At 40.9% G+C, this 14,830-nt stretch overlaps 1 protein-coding gene across 5 annotated transcripts in view; it reads left to right on the plus strand.

The window, feature by feature from the left end:
• Positions 1-14,830, plus strand: part of PAPSS2 (3'-phosphoadenosine 5'-phosphosulfate synthase 2) — a 91,700-nt gene that overhangs the window by 34,145 nt on the left and 42,725 nt on the right. For all 5 annotated transcript variants that reach the window (XR_008445621.1, XM_054034042.1, XM_054034043.1 and 2 more), the window contains exons 2-4: positions 7,330-7,444; positions 9,052-9,287; positions 10,696-10,834. Coding sequence is in view for 4 of the 5 variants with exons in the window: in XM_054034042.1 (XP_053890017.1) it covers positions 7,330-7,444; positions 9,052-9,287; positions 10,696-10,834 (490 nt within the window). In the remaining variant the exon portion in view is untranslated. The remainder of the gene's footprint in view (positions 1-7,329; positions 7,445-9,051; positions 9,288-10,695; positions 10,835-14,830) is intronic.

Raw genomic sequence — 14,830 nt, forward strand, 5'->3', positions numbered from 1 at the left:
CAAAGATTTATTCACAAGATGCCAATGTTTGACTTCTGGCGACGACATTCTTGGTTTCACTCTAGTTGTTAATGTTTCAGTTCTGACTTCCTAAGCCAGTTTTAAGATGATGAGTCATTCTGGATTAAATCAGTATTTCCTGGTGAACAGTCTGTCTTGTCGTGTTCTCTCAATCTACCCAACTAGAAAAAGTTTTGTATTGCTTTACTGTACTTCTGCTGTATTTATCTTCTGTATGTTTGACAGCAAGAATTTTAACCTGTGTATTGAAACTCCAGAGGGAGGGATTACCATAGGGGACATCAGGGGGAGATTTTGAATTCTCTCAACACATAATACAGTTTCTAAAAGTTTTTTTCTCTTTAAGAATGAGTCAGCTAAACATGAACAAAAAATATGCAAGACAAAGTCAAACAGGATTTTGGTCTCAGGCTGGAATTTCCTGCAGGCTATAGAACTGTAAATGGGCTGCAGGATTTTCCAAGTTCATTTCATGGTGCTTTGTGTACACAGTTCTTAGAGAATCTTGTGGAGCGAAAAAATGCTGTTTGATGGTTATGCAGTAGAGATTAATAGCTGACCAACAAGCAATTTTCCCTATTTTTTGTTGTTACTTCTATAAGATGTCCAGGAACCTACTTTAATTCTTGAGCCTCTGGCCTGGTCTACGCTGGGGGGCCAGAATAGTGTAGCTGAAGTCGACGTATCTTAGATCAAATTAAAATTACTTACTTCGCATCCTCGCAGCACGGGATCAACAGCCACAGCTACCCCATCAACTTGGCTTCTGCCTCTCGCACTGCTGGAGTTCAGCAGTTGATGGGAGAGCGATCGGGGATCGATTTATCGCGTCTACACTACACGCGATAAATCAATCCCCGATAGATCGATCGCTACCCGCTGATCCGATGGGTAGCGTAGACCTACCCTTTGTGAAGTATAGTCACCAACAAGGTTTGTCTTGAGCAGGATAGTTCCACCAGATTTACATGTTGAAAAACTATTTTATAAAATTGTATGTAACAGACAAGCTGCTACTAAAGAGAGTGGTACAAAATTCTGAAGAACATATTCTATTTTGCAAAGATATTCAACATATTTTTCCCTCACTTAACTTTCCCATGAAAACCATCTGTCGTGTTTCCTTCAGTCTGCAAACAATCCCTCACAATATTGGTACTCTTGTTTTGGTGTAGGAGTGTTTGAAATCTAGGTGTGTGTAACAAGTTGGCAGACTAGGGCTACGTCTGTGTGTGATTCCCTGCTCATGCGCATGCTTGTGATAGCTCTCATCTGAGAATGCTAAAAATAGTGTAGTTGCAGTAGCATGAGCAGTGGCACCAGAGGCTAGCTGCCACAGAGTTTTTGGGGGGTTGTACTTGAGGTGACTAACTTGTGCCACTGCCTAGGGAGACACGGCTACACTACTATTTTTAGCATGCTAGCACAAGTCTGTCTATGTGAGCTGGGAATCGCACCCAGCTCCAAGTGTAGATGTAGCCTATAAGAGACTGTATAGGAGTGCAGGGTTTTTCCGTTGAATCACCCTAGGCTCTGTTGCTAAGTACGTTAGCTGCAGCGAGAATGTGCAGGTTGTGGGAATATTTCTTTTTGAATAAGAGAAAACTAGGGTTCTAGAACGGAGGAGGTCCTGAAAGGAAACCATACTAACAGCCTGGCTTGAGGAGGAAGTATCAGCAGAGGTTTATGTTCTGGGGTTTTATTTGTTTTTCGGGTTACCAGTAAAGCCAAACCCTGGAAAGGGGGTGACTTCAGACACTCACTGAGGATCTCTGTGCTCTGTAGGGATAGTCATTAGCAGTTTGAGTCTGTATTTTTAAATTATGCTAAATCGTAGTACATCATAAATACTGCTTTTTATCTTTGGTAATAGTTGTTAATTCTGACAGACTTCTCTCTTGGATACCTTGATGCCATGTGCATTTAGCACTTGCTCAAATGATGAAGCCTGAAACTAAGGGATGACCAAAGTTGCACTGCTATGATACATTCTCAGTACTGCCAAATGTTTGTTATTTATATATATTTGTTTGTTATTTTTATTTATATATATATATATATATAATATTCACAAGTACTCACAAAAAATCATGAGATTGGATTAAAAACCAGGATTTAAAAAAATACATTGTGAGTTCTTATATTTGCCTTCTGGTTGTTGAGCCTTAATTATACTCAAGTCACATTTTCAAGCTTTTCTCCTCAACTATGAGGGCTAAGAATGTGGTTTAGAAAAATGAAAACCTGAGATTCTCATGCATTCACATGACTCCAGCAGCTGGAGCTCTAAAGAAAAAACTAACTTTTATGAGACTTGTACTAAAATCATGAGAGTTGGTGAAACTGCTTACTACAGTATTGCCAATCCCAGGTGTTTAAAAATCATGTCAGGATGAAAAATCATGAGTTTGGCTTAGAAATCACAAGATCTTTAAAAATAAAGATTATAATTTTTTTTACTTCTGGTTTCTGGGCTTTTTGGGTACACTCGGATCAGTCAAATCTTCATGCTTTCCTCCTCAACTCTGAGGGCTAGAAATTAACTTTCTTTTTAAATGAAAGCTATGGTTCTCACGTAATTGCATGATAATAGGAGTTTGGGCTTTAAGAAAAACACGTCATATTATGAGACTCATGATAAAATTGCAAGAGTTGGCAACACTATGTCTGTGTTTCAAATTCTGCCTCACCTGCCCAGCTAACAAGCTCAGAATAGACTCATCCATAACTGATTCACTGGCGCCTCTGTACCCAAAGCTATGCTGAACTGTTACCTGTGTTCCAGGAGATGATGCTAGGTGAGGGCCTTATTTTGGAGCAACTAATGTGTGTCAATGTAGTGGGAACCAGTGCATTTAATTGGCCAGAAATTGGTTCTTGTCAGATGGTGGTATTTGCTTGTTTGTCCCTACCATGGGGACATAGTAGCAGCAAAGAACTGCTTTAAGAAATGGCAAATGTACTTAGCCTGGATAGTAGCAACAAAGAGAAAAAACTGAAAAAGAACCGATCCTAACCAATGAAATGATTGCTGAGTCAGTCCCTGAGAACCGCTCTGCCAGCAGCAGCAGCAGTTAAAATAGGAAGTGGGAGTTGAGGCAGTAGGAGCTGTGGATTCCCAGAAGGGATAGAATGTATCACCTGCTGTGGTTGAGACAGGAGCCCTCAAAACTTTTTAGCTTTGGGATTTCCCATCAAGACGTGAAATTGTGACATGGACGCAAGAATGGGAATTTATTACTTCTTGTAAATCTGGAGACTTTTTTTTATAATTGGGCCTGATTTTCAGCTCTGCTTACCTTGGGCCACCCTATGTGAGGGGCATTTTTAGATTCACAATTGCATATACACTCAAAAGTGCATTATTGTCACTTGGATACTTACGTACCTAATAGTACATGAAAATCAGGTACCTGGAGATCTAGGTTTCCATAAGTAACTGGAAGTGCAAACTTGCGGCCATGGTTTTTAGACACAGAAATAAGCCCAGTTTTTGAAAATTTAATCAATACTTTTAAAATTAGCATGAAACTTGGAATACAGTAAATAAGTGTTTCTCTGTCAGGGTGATCTCTCTGGAAAGACTGACCTCTTCAGTGGAAGGCAATAGCAAGAACAGGGTAGCGTGAATAATTTTTCAATTAAAATTCTACAGAAGCCAACACCTCTGTAGTTTAATAAATATTGATTTTTTTCAATAGATGCTTATTTGTTTGCTGAGTGCTAAGAATGTTAATGACCCAACAAGCAGGAACAATATACAGGCTGCCTTGCCAATACGTTGAAAATATTTTTCCCATTTTATTCTCTCTCCCATTCCTTGTTCTTTTGTCTTCTCTTACAACTTTTCTGGGGCAAGTGAAATATTATTAGTTCCCTTCTCTAACATCAGAAGAAGAGTAAATATTTTTATAGCATGGGGTGGAATGTCATGGCAAAGTTTAAGAACCTGTGATCGTTCATATACCATATGTGTATATCTCGTAAACCCAGCTATCGTGCAGAATTTGTTTGGGCAGAAAATATTTGTACTTTTTTCCCTATCAGACCATTTCTTCAGCTGGATCAGAAGGAAACCAACCCTTTTAAGAAGGCAAAGCTCAGTGGTATCCAGACAGTTGTCTCAAATCTATTAATGACAGGTTTCAGAGTAGCAGCCTTGTTAGTCTGTATCCGCAAAAAGAACAGGAGTACTTGTGGCACCTTAGAGACTAACAAATTTATTAGAGCATAAGCTTTCGTGGGCTACAGCCCACTTCTTCGGATGCATAGAATGGAACATATATTGAGGAGATATATATATACACACATACAGAGAGCACGAACAGGTGGGAGTTGTCTTACCAACTCTGAGAGGCCAATTAAGTAAGTGGAAAAAAAACTTTTGAAGTGATAATCAAGCTAGCCCAGTACAGACAGTTTGATAAGAAGTGTGAGAATACTTACAAGGGGAGATAGATTCAATGTTTGTAATGGCTCAGCCATTCCCAGTCCTTATTCAATCCTGAGTTGATTGTAAAAAAAAAAAAAAAATAATGGAGATATCCCATCTCCTAGAACTGGAAGGGACCTTGAAAGGTCATCGAGTCCAGCCCCCTGCCTTCACTAGCAGGACCAAGTACTGATTTTGCCCCAGATCCCCAAGTGGCCCCCTCAAGGATTGAACTCACAACCCTGGGTTTAGCAGGCCAATGCTCAAACCACTGAGCTATCCCTCCCTAGATTGATATCTAGTTTGCATATCAATTCCAGCTCAGCAGTCTCTCATTGGAGTCTGTTTTTGAAGTTTTTCTGTTGTAAGATAGCCACCCGCAGGTCTGATAAATTTGTTAGTCTCTAAGGTGCCACAAGTACTCCTGCTCAAATCAATTAGTTTACTGTGAGCCAATTAATAGAACAGCAACAAAGCAAGTTTATACGGGGGATAAACAAAGGCCTAGTTTCTATAATGGCTGCAACGTAGCCTCTGATTTTTGGTTGAAAGATAGTATATGGACAGGAAGTACTGCACTGTTAAATTAGGAGAGACGTTCTGGAATCCAGAGCCCTATTTAGTGGGAGAGACCTATATTACACACACAAAAACTCTGTCAAAAGACTATTATTAAGGTTGCAAAGTCAAGCACTCTAATGTTAGAAAATGCCAGAATGAAGGATGCCGGTACAACTTTAATTTCCCCTCTCCTCCACTGGTACCTATGCATTGTGATACAGTCTATGAGTACATGATCAGATACTATTTTTTCTCCTCAGGCCTCTCATCCTAGTCCCAGTGTGCTTGCCCAACAAGTCCTAGTCTCCCCCCTCTGGATTCCCCATCCAAATCTCTGTTTCCCTCCCTTAGTCCCAGTTCCCATTTCATTACCATTCTTCCTTCCCCCTCCCCCTGCCACTTTGTCCCCAGTCTTGTTACCTTCTAGTTCTAGTTCCAGTATCTCTCTCCCTTCCTCCTCGCTCCTCTCCAATCTGACTTTGAGCCCCTGGTGGGCTCCAGTCTCTCTCACTCACACAGACACACACACACACCCTCATCTACACTTGCTTGCAATCCCAGTTTCCATCCCCAGGCTCTTTGTCCAATCTTCACCCCTCCTCCCCAGCTTCTTGTCCCAGTCTCTTTATCCAGCTGGTCCAGGTTCTTCCCCCATACCTGTTCCTTATCAGAGCTGGCTGCCCTCCCTCTAACCTTCTTCCCAACCCCCACTGGTTCCTATGCATGGAAAATGTGAGCCTAAATGATTAGTTTGGCAAAGTTATAAATAACTGAAAACAGGTTCTTAAAATAGGAAGTGTCAAGCAACTTTAATAATAGGCAGTGGTACCGGCCGATAATCACTGCCAGCAAAAGGCAGGGGTGTGTGTGTGTGTGTGTGTGTGTGTGAGAGAGAGAGAGAGAGAGAGAGAATGGGTGATGTGAAGTGAAATGCTTCTGCAATTTAACCACAACTTGAATGTATGAATATTTCCAAACCACAATTTAAGTATAAATGTGATTTACGCAAAAATGAACATTGCTGTTCAAAATAAAATCGACCCCATTCTACCCTCTGAGCACAGAAGATCCTAAATGCAACGCAGCCACTGATATTCCATGGTAAAGTGGGTGCAGTATGGAGAGGCTGAGCAGGAGAACTCTGACTCTTGACAGTGGGGAAAAAGGGGGTTAAAGCATGGCCAGTGGTTTCAGAATTATGCAGAGACACTGGCCAAAGCAGCGGTTCCTCTAGGGCCAGAACGAGGAGGATTCTATCCTTTGACCTTAGCACAATAAAGTATTATTTTAATTGTTTACATAATGTAAACCATTGAAGCAGTCAATTTACTGGCTATAAGTGTCAGCAATTTAAGCTGTCAGTTTAAGTTTCAAGTAAATTGACAGCATTAAATGTTCACGAGGGGTTCTTAAACTTCATTGCACCGCTACCCCATTCTGACAACAAAAAAATTGTCCTGCAGCTCTTGGGGGAGGGGGGAAGGTCAGGGTCAAAGCCAGAGACCCTCTGCTCTTGGCAGGGGACCCAAAGCCGAATCCCAAGGGCTTCAGCCCCAGGTGGGGGGCCTGTAACCTGAGCCCACACACGCTTGGGGCTGAAGCCCTTGGGCTTTGGCCCCAGGCAGTGGGGCTCGGGCTTCGGCCCTGGGCCCCAGCAAGGCTAATGGCAGTCCTTAGAGACCCCATTAAAACGGGGTCATGACCCACAGTTTGAGAACCGCTGGTTTACACTATGTAAACAACTATAAATGTGCTTTACACATGCACAGAATTTGAGAAATAAGACAGTTTGCATCCACATTTCCTTTTTTATGCAGTACATGTGCCTGAGGGCAAGTCGCTACCTCAGAGCACCCTATCTACAGCAATCCATATGCAGATTAAATTTCATATCAGCTTTACCAGGAAATTCCTGCTGTACTCATAGGCAGTGGCAACATATAAAAATGCACTAGTATGACAGGCTCGAAATGAGGGGATCAAAGATAAAAAGCAACTTAAAGAAAAATTGAATTAGGGATCTTAGAAAAACAATTGAATTGAATTAAATCCATCTGAAACCAAAGACAGACATCTTATTTGGTTATTTGTCCCCGTTTTTGAACAGTTGCCTGAGTTCCATGTAAAGCTATCCACTATTTATTCAGAAACACTGCAAACATACTTCCTTTGTGCTTTACTGTAAATAACCTCCTTTTTCATTTTGAATATTCTGAATTTGAATTTTCTCCTCTTGCCAGTTCCCTTTGGATTTTTCTGTTCTGCAGTATGAAACAATAAACTTTTGTTTTGTTTTTGTTTTTGTTTGGGTGTAGAATATCCAAAGAGCCACTAATGTTGTATATCAAGCTCATCATGTCAGCAGGAGCAAAAGAGGCCAAGTTGTGGGTACAAGAGGTGGATTTCGAGGCTGCACAGTGTGGCTAACAGGTATTTTAAGCCTTATTGAGACTGCAAATGGATGTGTGAAATGTGTTGCTCACTGGTGCTGGATGAGTATAATTTGAAATTCATTTATGTATGTCAATAATCCAAGTAGAGTTTAGTGCAAGGTGTAAAGAGGTCTATTTTAACTTGACCTGCATAAACTGATACTAATGGGACCTAGGAAACTCTTCTGACCTGGATACACAGCTGAAATAAAAACAGTTTCCTGGGATTTAAAATATCCTGCTATATGATATAACAGTGTGGGCTTTGTATGTATAGAGAATAAATAATGCTGACAATGTGAGTCACATTGTATTTGTTTCATGAAACTTTGGGGAAGGGATTACTTTCCCCCCTTTCTTCCAGTTTTTTTCTCTCCAGGGGGAAACTTCCCTCCCAGGTTAGGGTAAGTCACAACTGTACTCTGTATGCTGTTCCAGTTATGTTTACACAATTCTCTTACTACTTTTAATCGTTTATCAGGTTTGTTTGCTTGGTAACTCTTGGTATATTTTGTTTGGCAGCTGGAATATAGGAAAACACACATTCAATAATGTTCGGAGAACCACTTTATCATATGTTCATATCAGCTTGTGTACTGACAATTCTATTAAAAAGGGTTTAGTTTTAAAAAAGTTACTGAATACCAATCATTTAGGTGAAAAAGACTAAATCAGTTTAAGGTTATTCCTGAAGCTGAAAGTCATCCAGTGCTGTTTATTCCCTTTCATATATAATTTATATGTACTGTATGTGAAGCATTTTAATTTCATTTGGTGATGTTTCTTCTTTGAAATATACAGGGATCTTACCATAACTTTCTATTATTTTAATTTTTAAAGGGTTAGGCAATAATGGAAGTACATTTGAGGGTTTCTAAATAACTTTCCTAGATTATCAGTTAGTGACTGACTCTGTTGTCTTACGTAAATTGAAGTGCTCCTGTCCCTAGCTAACCCTCCTGTCCTGACTCCGTTCCCGGAGCAGTCTCCAGTGCATGGATCTGAACCCTCCTGAAAAGAAAAGGGGGTTGGATGCCTCCACAGAACTGTCTTTCCTCCAACATAGACCTCATGGACTGCTCTTTGTGCAGTCTCAGGTCCGTGCAGGGGGATTGGGACAAGAGGCATGACCAGTAATGGGGATATGATCTCGGCACTTTGATTTTTCAGAAGACAGCAGGCTCCCAGGCCCTGTATCCCACCAACTATCACAGCCCAGCGAGGGTACAGGGGTCTCCACGTGACGGCCTGGCCTCCTACATATCCCTGGGGATTTGGCAGGTTTGAGTGCATCTGTTTCACAGGAGAAAAGAGGGGCCCAAACCCTGTGTTCTCCCCTGAGAGAGAGATGTGTCTCTAGTCTGCTTGCAAAAAATCCCATTCTTCAACTGCAGTACAAGAGATTATCAGGGCCTAGGTATACAACTGCTATGGCTATTGTTGTCTGTCTCATGCCTCTAATCTACCTCAAATATGTAATCTGTTTTCTCTAGTCTAGATTTTCATTTAGGAGCTAATGTTTAATTAATTAGATTACTGTTTAGTTTTCTGTTTTTTTAATGCTCCAGATGAACATCGGTATGCCTTACTTGTCCTCTCTAACAGGTCTTTCTGGTGCCGGTAAAACAACTATTGGCTTTGCTCTGGAAGAATATCTGCTGTCTCGTGGCATGCCTTGCTACTCTCTGGATGGGGATAACATTCGGCATGGTCTGAACAAAAACCTAGGTTTCTCAACTGATGACCGAGAAGAAAACATCCGCCGTGTTGCCGAGGTTGCCAAACTGTTTGCCGATGCTGGTCTTGTTTGCATAACTAGTTTCATTTCCCCTTTTGCAAAGGTAAACCTATTTAAGTATATTCCAATATTTACTTGACAAAATGGGGTCTCTGCAGAGAGTCCATTGGCTCTCTCACTACTAGAATTCATTACTAGAATTTTTAGGAAAAGAGGCGCTTTTAAAGAGTGTAATTTATATCTTGTATTTCAGACACAACAGTTTAGTGTACTCATCACCACCCATATTTCAGGGTCTGATGCCACTGGGATGTTTCTCTCTGGTGTTCCCTGCAGGCCATCTGTCTTTGCACACCACGTAGCCCTCCAGCTGAGAAGCAGCTAGTTGAACCCTTTCTGGGGGAACAGATGTCACAGTGTAATCTAAAGTCGCCAAGAATCAACCTCTCTTCTGGGTCTGGAGCTCACCCCCTTTCCCTGGGGTTCCACTGCCTCACCTCAGCTCTGGTATCAAACACTCTTGATCCCACCAAAGTCTTACTGAGGCCTCCAGTCCACAGTAGTCTCTGGCACTTCAGCTCTTTGCAGGAACTTGCCTTCCTATCTGCTCCCTCTAGTTTCCTCCTTCAGATTAAACTCTTCTCCCTTTTATGGGGCCTGAGTGTCCATTACGTTATCACCTGATGCCTCCCAATCCTGCCCCCTGTGGCTGAGAAGCTGCTAACTATGTACATATATTGTATCTGTTCCATAATTAATTATTAACCCCTTTCCAGCCTGTGATGGGTTTCACCCCATCACAGGTTCGCTTTATTTTTTCCCCTATTCTTTTTTTTTTTTAAATCACAAGTATATAAAATAAGTTCCCTTGGTTTGCTTGGATGTAAACTGGCATAACACATTGATATTAAAAAATATGTAGAAAACTAGGTTTCAGTTAATAAGTGTAAAAAGTTAAAAGTAAAAATTTCACTCAAAAGATTCATAATCACTAGTTCCCTGAAAAATAGAAAACTGGAGGAAGGTGTACAGGGCTTTATAGTGGTATAATTACGCTGATATAGTTATTCTAAGAAGTTTTGATATGCTGTTATACTTGTGATTTAGTTTGCTTCATAATAATGACAGTAATCTGCTAATGTCAGGTCAATACAGTTGGTTATCAATAATTTTTGTTTTAAAACAAGGATTAGTTAATAAATAGTCATTCAAAGTATAAGATTCTGCCATCCTGCTAAGTGAAGATAGATGTTCTAAACTGCTGTTAAAAAGATGAATCTAGATCAAACTAGTGATTTTTATTAAACATTATGTGAAAAGGAACTTCTTTCTCTTAGTAAGAATATATTTAATATATATAACATTTTAAAATGGATGAATATGGCCTGTACCCTTCTGTTAGAAAAATCCAACTCTAGGCAGGTATTGGTGACCAGATAAAATATTTAGCAACACCCCACTGAGAATTCAATTGTGGAATTGCTTATGATTTCTCCCCTTGCTTCTTACAGGATCGTCAAAATGCAAGGGAAATTCATGAAATGGCTGGTCTTCCTTTCTTTGAAATCTTTGTAGATGCTCCTCTAAATATTTGTGAAAGCAGAGATGTGAAAGGCCTTTACAAAAAAGCAAGGGCTGGAGAAATCAAAGGTGTGGTAAACAGTTTATGTTTAATGATATCTCAGTATCTTCTTTTTATCTGCCTCCCTTTTCTCTTCTCATCACAGTGAACAGTGCTGAGAGCCAGCGTTGCTACCTCTTTAAATAAAAGGAAAAATCCCCAGCCATCTGTTGGAAGGTGGTGGAAACAAGGGGCATAGAAACAGACTAATTTCTGCACTCTTAAGTGGTGCAAACCCCTTGTGTACGTTTACATTATTAATGCTAGCAGTATTCATTTACACAGAAACTTATTCTTATAAGTAACAATTTCAAAACTGTCAAAGTGACTTAGGGGCTAGAATCACAAAGGGAACTTAGACTCAGCATTGCAATGCCTAAGGTTTAGCCACCCTGCTGCCAAGGAGCACCCAGAGTCCTGAGTTAATCACCTAGGCTCCCTATACAATGCATGGGGAGAGTTAGGCGCCTAAGAATGGGATCCACAAAAGCTGGCACAATGAGCTGTCTAAGTTAGCTAGGAGGAATTGCCAAGGAGAGGGGTGAGGCCTAAGCTCTACACTTCAAAGGGACTTAGGCCTGGTCTACACTTAAAATGTACATCAACATAGTTGTAAAAAGAACAGGACTACTTGTGGCACCTTAGAGACTAACAAATTTATTAGAGCATAAGCTTTCGTGGGCTCCAGCCCGCTTCTTCGGATGCATATAAAATGGAACATGTATTGAGGAGATATATATACACACATACAGAGAGCATGAACAGGTGGGAGTTGTCTTACCAACTCTGAGAGGCCAATTAAGTAAGAGAAAAAAACTTTTGAAGTGATAATCAAGATAGCCCAGTACAGACAGTTTGATAAGAAGTGTGAGAGTACTTACAAGGGGAGATAGATTCAATGTTTGTAATGGCTCAGCCATTCCCAGTCCTTATTCAATCCTGAGTTGATTGTATCTAGTTTGCATATCAATTCCAGCTCAGCAGTCTCTCGTTGGAGTCTGTTTTTGAAGTTTTTCTGTTGTAATATAGCCACCCGCAGGTCTGTCATTGAATGACCAGACAGGTTAAAGTGTTCTCCCACTGGTTTTTGGGTATTATGATTCCTGATGTCAGATTTTTGTCCATTAATTCTTATGCGTAGAGACTGTCCGGTTTGGCCAATGTACATGGCAGAGGGGCATTGCTGGCACATGATGGCATATATCACATTGGTAGATGTGCAGGTGAATGAGCCCCTGATGGTATGGCTGATGTGATTAGGTCCTATGATGATGTCACTTGAATAGATATGTGGACAGAGTTGGCATCGGGCTTTGTTACAAGGATAGGTTCCTGGGTCAGTGTTTTTGTTCAGTGATGTGTGGTTGCTGGTGAGTATTTGCTTTAGGTTGGGGGGTTGTCTGTAAGCGAGGAGAGGTCTGTCTCCCAAGATCTGTGAGAGTGAGGGATCATCTTTCAGGATAGGTTGTAGATCTTTGATGATGCCCTGGAGAGGTTTAGGTGGGGATCATAAGGAATCATAATACTCAAAAACCAGTGGGAGAACACTTTAACCTGTCTGGTCATTCAATGACAGACCTGCGGGTGGCTATTTTACAACAGAAAAACTTCAAAAACAGACTCCAACGAGAGACTGCTGAGCTGGAATTGATATGCAAAATAGATACAATCAATTTAGGATTGAATAAGGACTGGGAATGGCTGAGCCATTACAAACATTGAATCTATCTCCCCTTGTAAGTATTCTCACACTTCTTATCAAACTGTCTGTACTGGGCTATCTTGATTATCACTTCAAAAGTTTTTTTTTCTCTTACTTAATTGGCCTCTCAGAGTTGGTAAGACAACTCCCACCTGTTCATGCTCTCTGTATGTGTGCATATATATATCTCCTCAATACATGTTCCCTTTTATATGCACCCGAAGAAGTGGGCTGTAGCCCACGAAAGCTTATGTTCTAATAAATTTGTTAGTCTCTAAGGTGCCACAAGTACTCCTGTTCTTTTTGCGGATACAGACTAACACGGCTGCTACTCTGAAACCAATATAGTTGTGTCACTCAGCAGTGAGAAAAATTCACAGCCCTGAGCACCACAGCTATGCTGACCTGATCCCCAATGTAGATGCAGCTAGGTCAACTGAAGAATGCTTCCGTTAACCTAGCTACCACCACTCTGAGTGGTAGGTTGTCTACAGCAATGGAAAAATATCCTTCTGTTGTAGTGGAAAGCATCTTCTACAGCAGCACAGCTACAGCACCATAACTATGCCATTGTAGCACTAGTAGTGTAGACATGGCCACAGACACCTAAGTCCAGGCTGCAGGGAACACCTCCTAGCAGTTTTGGATTCACAGCTGTGGAAATGGTGTTGGTGATGGTGCTACCTGTTCTGCTTTACTATACCAAATAGCCCAATGGTTAAGCCACTCATCTAGGATGTGGGAAACCTGGGTTCAAATCCCCTCTGCTTGATGTGGAGCAGGGATTTGAACCAATCCTCTCTGTCTCCCCTGTTGAAACTATTCTGCTTTGTTTAAACAGTTATTGGATCAGAGACTTGAAGATGTGTCTCCCACAATCCAGCTGAGTGCATTAACCACTGGGCTATTGAATCATTCTCATTCATTCCTTGACCCAATGACTTATTATTTGTACATAGCGGAACAGCTTCAATAGGAAAGACTGAGGGAAACCCAAATCAGAATATCTCATAGCCCATTGGTTAGAGTACTCATCTGGGAGGTGGGAGACTTGAGTTCATATCGCTGCTCCACATCAAGCAGAGGGAGGATATGAATCTGGGTCTTCCACATCCTGAATGAGTGCTCTAACAACTGGGCTATTGAATATAACAGGACAATAGTACCACCATTACATTGTGTGAGAACTGATCAGGTGACATAGATGGGGAAACACCTAGTCTGAGGATCTCTTTGAGGTTTAGGTAAGAGCTAGCCACCTGAGTGTCCGTATGTAGGTGGCTGTGTGCGTGCCCAATGGCAGATAGTTAGGCCCCATGGGGATTTCACTAGCGGAAATGTAGGTGCTCAAAGGGTTGGCAGTAGCAGAGCAGAGGTTATGGGGAATCTAAATTTGGACTTGGGCACTTAAAGTGGCAGTTAGGCACATAAATCCCTTTGTGGATCTAGCCTTTAGTAACCTAAGTCCCATTTTCAGAAGTTACCCAGGCACTTACGCACATATGTCTCTTTAAACTGAATGGGACTTAGTCTTCTAAGTGCCCAAGTCACTTTTGAAAATGGGACCTAGGTTCCTGAGTCACTTAGGTGCTTTTGTAAATTTTAAAATTGGAAAATTTAAATCCATTCAAGCGTGCCTGCTAGATTTGATAAAGGCACTTTGGAAGAAAAATATGGATACGTCCTTTAACTATTGAAATCTATTGAGCTAGAAGAGGTGCTTTTTTATTTTTAATGAAGAAACTGGTAAATATTTAACTGAAATATTTGTTCCGGAGAGTTCCTTTCACCTTAATTCATCTGGTCATTGTTAAAATTCTTTACTTACCAATGTACTTATTCCTATGTTGTTTTAATGCTGGGTGAAGTCACACAAGATACATTATAGCTAGTGTGATTGGGAATCTGCAATATTCTGATAAACTAATCTGGAACAGTTTTAAAGTCTCAAAGTTCTAACTTTATTTTTTAACTCAATCCCTCTGTGCAGGGTAAGGGAGAAGCTCCAGGGCATAGATCTTGCACTAGAGGTGCTGGGGGTGCTGCTGCACCTCCTGGCTTGAAGTGATTTCCATTATATACAGCGTTTACAGTTTAGTTCTATGGCTTCCAGCACCTCCACTATACAAATTGTTCCAGAATGGAGTAAAAAGAGGGGAAAGACAATAAACCTCTCCCCAAAAGGAGAGATTCTCTTAAAGTGTGAGTTTTCCATAGCAGGTCAAGAAATCACATAATATATAATATCACACTCAACGTAATATCTGTGCTTAGAATGAGGTTACGTTTTTTTATGGCAGACTATTGTTGAATTGCCCAACAA

This window comes from Malaclemys terrapin, chromosome 7 (assembly GCF_027887155.1).
Source record: "Malaclemys terrapin pileata isolate rMalTer1 chromosome 7, rMalTer1.hap1, whole genome shotgun sequence".
NCBI classification, from domain to species: Eukaryota; Metazoa; Chordata; order Testudines; family Emydidae; genus Malaclemys; species Malaclemys terrapin.